The following is an 8394-nucleotide window of genomic DNA, read 5'->3' on the forward strand; positions in this document are numbered from 1 at the left end:
TAATCGATTACCAGGGGAATTTTTTGCCCATTACACACTGGTAAGCGATTACCATGCAAATTACACAATTCAAAGTGCTGGTAATCGATTACAAGGTCCAAGTAATCGATTACCAGACTGGTTTTGGTCTAGAAAGCTGAAGTCGTGCAGGGGTGGCACGACTTTAGTCTTTGGTAATCGAGCTCAAATGTAATCGATTACCACGCACTAAAGTCGTTTTTGGGTAGCACGACTTCGTCACTGTTCATATGAATAGTGTGAAGTCGTGCAATGGTGGCACGACTTCTCTTTTGGAAGTCGTCAGGGGGTAACATGACTTTCCGACTTTGAATTTGCCTATAATATAGGAGGCAAATTTGCTTACAGGAGTACAAAAACCTCATTGATACCACACCAACCACCAATGGAGGAAATAAAAACTATGCTTCCAGTTTCTGAAGCTTTTAAGAGACGATGTACAAGCTGGCTTAGGTGGAAAGCAGATTGCAAATTCGAATTCACCACAAATGAGAAATCTTCCTCTGTGTAATCCAGTAGCTCTTTCCATACGTTTGCTCCCACATTGTTTATCTGAATACATCCAAAATATGAATAAAACATTAATGCAAAAGTTAATTATCGAGCTTCCTCATAGGATGATTTTTTATTATGACAAAATTGAAAATTTAACTTCATTGCCATTAAACTAAGCAGAGATTCTGGTTATGAGCTCTTTTCTGTCTGCATGAGACGTCACGTCACGTCACAGACTGATCCGGTTACTCTGTATCCTTTTTGGTTCATTCGCTCAAGGATTCATTTCAGCTTCTTTCCGAGAGCAAGTGTGACAGTGGCCTCAAGTTGTGCCAACTCCTCCACTATAGAATATCTATATACATATATATATATATATATATATATATGAGAGGAATGAATGGTGAGAAACAAAAGCAAAAATTCGTACAGGACCTACCCTCTTGTTTTCTGTAATTATTAATCACTGTGGTTCATTGGTACAACCATGTTTTCTGTAGGAAGAAAAAATGAAATGAAAAAAAAAAATGGAAGAAGACGAAGGTAGTAAAGTTACCCTATTCCTTTGGATCCACCTGTGACCAGTGCTGTCATTCCCTGCAAAGACCACCTGCTGCTTTTGCTTCCATTATTTCTCTCAGCCATGTTTTTCTCTCTCTTCAATGACGAAGATGATATGATAAGATGAATTTGCTGCATGAATCTGAAAGCGTTTTTTGTATTTATAATCACAACTTAATTAGTTCTGTAACTTGCTGTAATGGCTGCTGAATCTCATTGGTTTTTAGCCGGCTTCACAGTTGTTTAAAAAGTTACTGTAATTTTCTCTCTCTTTCTTTCTAATCACTTGTCATATTTCTACTGTTTTCTTTTTCCAAAATCAGGTAGGACGAGTATTCTTGTCCTATTCTAGTTCTGGTGGAGAAATTTTCCTTCTCCCTGTTTTATATTTTTTAAAAAAATAATGATACTTTATAAATTTTTTTTAGAATATTTAAATATTATTTATTTTATGGTTTAAAATTATTCTATAATCAATAATAAATTAATAATAATCATAAACTAATCATAAAATAATATCCACGTTCTATTTATTTTTTTCAAATGCAGTGTCAATGAAATTAGTTGTGCAAATATTAAAGGTCCATCAAAATCAAATCAATTTAAAATCTTAATCTTAGAAAAACCAGACCTGACTTTGAAACCAATTTTTAACATGATATTTGTCTTTGAAGTTTGAGTTTTAAGGTGAAAACAAGCACTGAGTTTTATTCTATCGAACAATAAACATCACACATTCCAAAATAAATTTAACATACTATACTCTCACAGCGAGAGTCACTCACAACTTATTGTGAATTCAAATACATTCATAACCTATGAAAGTACACTCTATTAATTTACTCGTAAGATAACACAACAACAAGAACAATGAGAGTGTAACTGACATAGCACAGAAAATGTGAAAAGAAGGCTAGATTTGGAAGCCCTTAACAGCGTAGCCGCCATCAACACAAATGATCTGTCCTGTGATGTAAGAGGCTGCAGGCGAGCACAGAAATGCCACCAACGAAGACACCTCCTCTGCCTCTCCAATACGTCCCAGAGGGGTTTGAGAAATTACTGCATTCCTAATTCTTTCCTCTTTAAAGTACTTCAAGAACACAACACAATAACATGATGCCCTCAGTCCAGAGAAAAAAACAAAACAAATAACAAGAGTAATTATAAACTAACAATGCCAACAAAATGGTTACCTTATCCCCGAGAGGCGTTCTGATTGGCCCTGGTGCAACACAATTGGTCCTTATGTTGTCTTTGGCCCATTCACATGCAAGATTTTTTGTCACTTGGTTCATTGCAACTGCATTCCAATTACGTACACGTTTTCAAATTGCCTAGTTTTAACTACTCTAGCTAGCTAACTCTACCACAAGGAATGTAATGAACAATCACCTTTTGTTGCACTATAAATAACAGACACTAAATTTGTAGCTATTAAACTAGAAGCGGAGGATATGAAAATGATACTTGCAGCTTCTGAAGCTTTTAGGAGAGGATGTGCAAGCTGGCTTAAGTGGAAACAAGATTCAAGATTTGTATTTATCAGAAATGCGAAATCTTCCGCTGTAAAATCCAGGGTCTGTTTGAGTATGCTTGCTCCCACATTGTTTACCTAAATCCATTAAAAAATATTAACAAAAAAAAAATATGTTTCAGTCCTACAAGTTGGATCCCAAATTAGTTCTCATTCTTATCATAGTTAGACAAGTTTTAGTATGAAAAGGTGAAAAAGAAGATGTCATTACAAGGATATTGAGTTTTCCATTGAACTGAGAGGAGACTCTAGCTATCAGCTCTTCTCTGTCTATACGAGAGGCCACGTCACAGACCGAACCGGTTACTCTGTATCCTTTTGTAGTCCATTCCTTCAAGGATTCATTGAGTTCAGCTTCGTTCCGAGAACAAGTGTGTACAGTGGCCCCAAGCTGTGCCAACTCCTCCACGATAGCATACCTATTTATATATACATTTGAGAGGAATGAATGGTGAGAACAAAAACAAAATTTCATTCAAGACCTACCCTTTTATTTTTTACAATTATTAGTCACTATAGTTCATTGATACAACCTTGTTTGCTTTGTAGAAATCACCAAAAAGTTACAAATCAATTAGCCCCTCTATTTTTGTTAAAAACTTGAAATTAAGTATAGTATATATATATGTAACAGGAAGAAAAAAATGAAATGAAAAAAAAAAAAAAAGTGGAAGAAGAAGAAGAAGAAGAAGAAGGTAGTAAAGTTACCCGATTCCTTTGGATCCACCTGTGACCAGTGCTGTCATTCCCTCCAAACTCCACTTGCTGCTTTTGCTTCCACTGTTTGTCTCACCCATGTTTTTTCTCTCTTCAATGAAGGATATGATATAATATGATGAATTTGCTGGATGAATCTGAATGCGTTTTCTGTATTTATAATCACAACTTCGTTCTGTAAGCTTAAATTGAAGGCTGCTTAACACCATTTGTTTTCCGAGTAGCCGATTGTTCAATTATTTGACAGCTATTTTCTCTATTTCTTTCTTTCTCTCTAACCGCTTGTCATATTTGTACGGTTTTCTTTTGTCCTATTCTATTTCTGGTGGAGAATTTTTCCTTCTCCCTGCTTTGAGTCAAAACTCTGAAACTTTGTATGTTGTTGATGCAAGATCAAGTGCCAACAAAGCCTCTAGTCGTAATTCATGATTTAACTGCAGTTAATGCATGTTATACTAAATGCTCAATTTAATTAAAGCACTTTTTTTAAAATATAACACTCCACAATGTTCTACAATGTTGCTTGGAACAATTCAAAATAGATATTTCTTTTACGGGGTCATGACAGATGCTGCTTATAGAATAAGGTTTAGATTTCTTATTTCAAGAACAGATTTAACTCTTTTTTAATTTTAAGTAAAAAAATCAATGTACCGTAAAAAGTTGCATTTGGTTATAACTCATGTACCAAATGAAATGAATTATTGGTGTCATATACTTGTGTTATCTTAGATTCTTAAATCATTGTGATTGCCAAGGGAATATAAAGTGTGCATGATTAGTGTTATCATTGAAGAGAGTAAACTTGAATATTAGAACACAGCAGATGCTGCTTTTATGTGAATTAGAGTTTTATTTTGACAACTTTTAAAATAAAACTTTACATTAAATTAATATCAACGTATATTTGTTATCGATGTCATTTAGATTATCACATCACAAGTACAAATTTTAAATGATTCACAATTATGCTACAAAGATCAATTCTTATCATAAAAAGTTCATCTATGAGTTACAGAAAGATTGAGTGAGACTATAGACACCTAGTGGTTGGAAACTATCAAACAATTTCAAATCAAAGACAGGTTTCGTCAAAACTTTGCTTAAACGAGAAACGTGTTGATCAGTGAATAGAGTTACCAGAATGAAGGAAACAAATTATTGGAAATCTCATTATAGCACAACCAGTACATTGTGGTTTAGTAAACAAAAATAATTGCATTTGCAAATTCGAAAACCTTGGAAGGGCGTAGCAGGGGTTGTTGAGAGGACTAACTCTTGCAAGCTTGGAAAAGTAGAAAACCATGTCACATGCTCCACAGGAATGGCGATGGATAGGAAAATTAGTAAGGAGGGTGCATGATATAAGCAGTACCTCTTAGAACTGCGTTGTTGGGTAGAAACCATTCACGGACATTCCTCCATCAATACAAATAATCTGGCCAGTGATGTATGATGATGCTGGTAGGCAAAGAAACGCAACAATAGAAGAGACTTCTGCTGGATCTCCTAGGCGCCTAAGAGGAGTTCTTGAGTAAACTTCTTCCAGATAGTCTTTGTTGCTGAGCACCTAAAAGAAGAGGGTAAATTTAGATGAATTTCATATATGGTCGCTACATTAGACTTTTGTGTTTAGAACACCATGAAAGTTCCTGAAAGACTAAGTTTCCAAATGAAGACGGTAAACCCAATTGCAATGTTGTTACATAGGGAATGGAACACTGCTGACCACTGTTAGAATTTTTCACAGAGCTAATCTGCAGCATCAATTTTAGGTAAGGACAATCACAAACTAAAATTCATGCGGTAACAAAGCCAAATACAATGTCCAAGACACATTTTTCTTTGATCTCTATGCTAGGAAAATGTAATTTGTTGGTGCAAGAGTGCTAGTAGTTTGTTAAAGTAAGGGCTTACAGGGATTTACCGATTTAGACTCCCAATCAAATCCCAGGGCGGTCCAACTATGGGACCAGAAAAAAATATCTTAAAAATCCTGTTTTGGATGTTTGGAATGTAGTTAGAATCTAATGTGTCTCTGTATCTGCCATTTTTGTCTGAATTTGTTTGGTCTAACAGAGGCAGTGGTTTAGATCCAGATTATCATTGGGATGTCATACTCGCTTGTGGAAGAGTTACGGCTCCAGACGATTGGATTCAAGATAAGTAGCTAGGGTAGCAATTCCCTAGACGATATATTCATTACAATCTACCTAAGATAAGGTAGAGGAAAGAGATTGATTACGTATATCTACAAATACGAAGATGTATAATCAATTATGTTCTTTTGAAGATGTTGTTAATCAGAGGGAGAGGAATAGAGATCATAGGCATGAGCCAAATAGATAGGAATACTTCTCAGGAGACATCTAATATTGTTTAAAAGATGTAAAATAAATAACAAGTAATCTGACTTATAGAGTTTATGGAATAACAATACATAACTACTTATCTATGGTATACTCTAATAAAATAGAAACTTACAAAGCAAGTGTGCATGTAATTTCAAAAGCTGCTTAGCTTGGAAATAGTATTTTCGCACCCAACTAAATTTAAAAAAAAAAAAAAAGCAAGTAAAAGGTGATGGTATTACTATACCATCATTAAAATAACATTAATGAGTGTCATAGGCAGCTCATTCTAACCAATGGTTACAGGATAAAGCAGAAGAACAACCTGTTCTACCATTGAAGTTCTGATGTACCAAGGTGCCACTGCATTACTCCTTATATTGTCTTTTGCCCACTCACAAGCTAGATTTCTTGTGAGTTGATTAATTGCCCCTATATATCAGAAAACAAACCAACCTTCAAAATTTGATAAACTCATCAACATCACAGCATTTGTTAAACAAGCTGCAATACAGCACCAAGCAGGCAAATTACCTTTTGTTGCTCCTTGAACAGACATTGACTTCAGTGAGACAAAACCAGAAACAGAAGAGACAAACACAACACTTCCCATTCCCGATGCTTTCAAAAGTGGATATGCAAGTTGACATATGTGAAAGACAGATCCCAAATTGGTATCAATAAGAGTGGAAAACTCTGCACTTGTGAAGTCTGTCACCGGTTTCCGAATGTTTGTCCCTACATTGTTTATCTATACATCAAATTTATCAGGTTAGCAGGGACATCAACATTAATAAGGCCTACTGATCCAATCTAAACCTCCAAGTAATCCAGAACCACTGTTGCAACAGGACTAAACATCTAGGGGTGGTAAAATAAATTATCAGTGTCGTGTAACCGATAGGCCTAACAGTTACTAGAACAAACTTCGGTACTGTCTAATGAGTTGCTTTTGAGCCTTGATCCCCAAAAGTTAGTTCATAACACAAGATTAGTTTCCACTTTTATGCACCATTTTACTCATGTACAATATTCAATAGGTTATTTTTATCGACAACTTACAAGGATGTTGAGTTTCCCGTGGAAAAGAGAGGAAACAGACTCCATGAGCGCCTCCCTCTGCTTTGGAACTGAGACATCACAAACTGAGCCAGTGACCTCAAAGCTCGAATCGTTCCATTTCTTCAGGCATTCAGTGAGCTCGTGTTCGTTCCTGGCACAGGTATGAACTCTGGCTCCAAACCCCGTCAATTCCTCCACAATGGCCCGCCTTTTAACATGTCTCAATAGAAATCACAAGTTAAATTATGATGAGATTAAAAGGGTTGGAATTAAAATGAAACACGGGTGTGAAAGTAGGAATTTTGATACCCAATTCCGCGAGTTCCACCAGTGACGAGAGCTGTCATCCCCTGAAGAGTCCACCTTTGCTGTGTGGACTGGCTTCGAATGCAATTGGACTTTGATATTTTTCTTCCGTGATTGAAAATGAAAGAGGTGGTAGTGCGGTTTGACGGTAATGGAAGGTAAGAAGTTGGATTTATGAGGGAATTCAGATGCATTTTGTTCTAATCACTGGCAAATCATGCCACCAGGATTGTTCATTTTATGGTAATTTGGTTTTCCATTACAGTATTGTCTAGGACTGCGAAAACTCGATTCAAAGGATTCTGTGTGTTCGCAGATGGCTGAGGTTTAATTTATCTTTTTTTCTATTTTCTTTTTGGATGGTCTGGTGGAAATACAAATTGGATCATGAGAGATTTTATATCTAATTTACGAATTTCACTCATGAGTTTAGGTAAGAAAATTTTTGTTAATAACTTTTATATATTATTCTTATGAAATAAATAATGTAGTTTGCTATGCCATATCCATTGACGGTGATTCTGAAAGTTTCCTTAGCTTTACATTACCCTTTCTTTTTTCTTCTTCTCTTCAACTTCAAATCCCCTTAACTAATATCAGTATCATTTCTTTTACTTCCCTTGGCTAATATCTCCCATCTTCTGTTCCTGAATTCTGATTTTTCCCTATTTTTATTATGTCTTCTTTCATCAAATTGTTAAAGAAGAAAGGACCAAAAGCAAGGTCTGTTAAGCTGGAGCATAAAAATCTCATCACTTTGCTTTCTAGTTTCTGCCCAATCTGGAATTTTCTCTCCTTTTTCCCAACAGATTTTGTACTTTGTTCAACTATTCTCCTTCAAAATTAGATCAAATTGCTTCCTTTCTCAAGATCAAGCTAACTCTTTGGTTCATTTTCACTTGCCACTAAAATAGAGTAAATTATTGAAAATAATTGAAAATTAACTAATTTTAAGAAGTAATGACCGTCATTAACTCTCATAAATATATAGACTGCTCTACAAATAGAACGAATAATCAAGAATCTAAATATATGAAATTTTTTAGGAATCTGTTACCAAACATAATAATATTTAAGTACCAATTTGAATATTTATCTAATAAATTTTGATTAAAACATCTAAGTAAATAGTCTTTGAAAAATTCATTTATTTTCACTTAAGTTATTTTATTGAAAATTGAAAAAAGAAATTGTTTACTTTTAGAAACAACTGCATGTTTTGTACGTTTTAACAATGTGTACTGGATTATAATAGACAAAAATATCCTTATTTATCATGGATTCTAAGTTTTAAGGTAAAGGATATTTAAATAATTTTCATTCTCAAAACTAAAAAAAAAAAAAAAA

General features: G+C 34.7%; 2 protein-coding genes and 1 pseudogene across 4 annotated transcripts; all 3 read right to left on the reverse strand.

Moving 5' to 3' along the window:
• Positions 1-61: 61 nt before the first annotated feature.
• Positions 62-1441, reverse strand: LOC106753907 (annotated as a pseudogene).
• Positions 1442-1763: 322 nt separating this feature from the next.
• Positions 1764-3565, reverse strand: LOC106753839 (tropinone reductase-like). Its single transcript, XM_014635706.2, has 5 exons — positions 3320-3565; positions 2823-3030; positions 2470-2689; positions 2271-2377; positions 1764-2167 (listed from the first exon to the last, which is right to left on the reverse strand). The coding sequence occupies exons 1-5, from the start codon at positions 3535-3537 to the stop codon at positions 1988-1990; spliced, it is 933 nt and encodes a 310-aa protein (XP_014491192.1). The 5' UTR covers positions 3538-3565; the 3' UTR covers positions 1764-1987.
• Positions 3566-3681: 116 nt separating this feature from the next.
• LOC106753854 (tropinone reductase homolog At2g29260, chloroplastic) lies at positions 3682-7483 on the reverse strand. Of its 3 annotated transcripts, none has more exons than XM_022778427.1 (6): positions 7051-7483; positions 6742-6949; positions 6214-6430; positions 6005-6111; positions 4704-4898; positions 3682-3762 (listed from the first exon to the last, which is right to left on the reverse strand). In XM_022778427.1, exons 1-5 carry the CDS (start codon positions 7239-7241, stop codon positions 4707-4709), a joined length of 915 nt encoding a protein of 304 aa, XP_022634148.1. In that variant the 5' UTR covers positions 7242-7483; the 3' UTR covers positions 3682-3762; positions 4704-4706. The 3 variants fall into 3 exon arrangements, with proteins under 3 accessions (XP_022634148.1, XP_022634149.1, XP_014491211.1); XM_022778428.1 differs by lacking the exon at positions 3682-3762 and adding an exon at positions 4289-4613 and having other exon boundaries at positions 7051-7482; XM_014635725.2 differs by lacking the exon at positions 3682-3762 and having other exon boundaries at positions 4290-4898; positions 7051-7480.
• Between the last annotated feature and the right edge of the window lie 911 nt (positions 7484-8394).

The sequence above is a fragment of the Vigna radiata genome, chromosome 2 (assembly GCF_000741045.1).
Source record: "Vigna radiata var. radiata cultivar VC1973A chromosome 2, Vradiata_ver6, whole genome shotgun sequence".
NCBI lineage: Eukaryota > Viridiplantae > Streptophyta > Magnoliopsida > Fabales > Fabaceae > Vigna > Vigna radiata.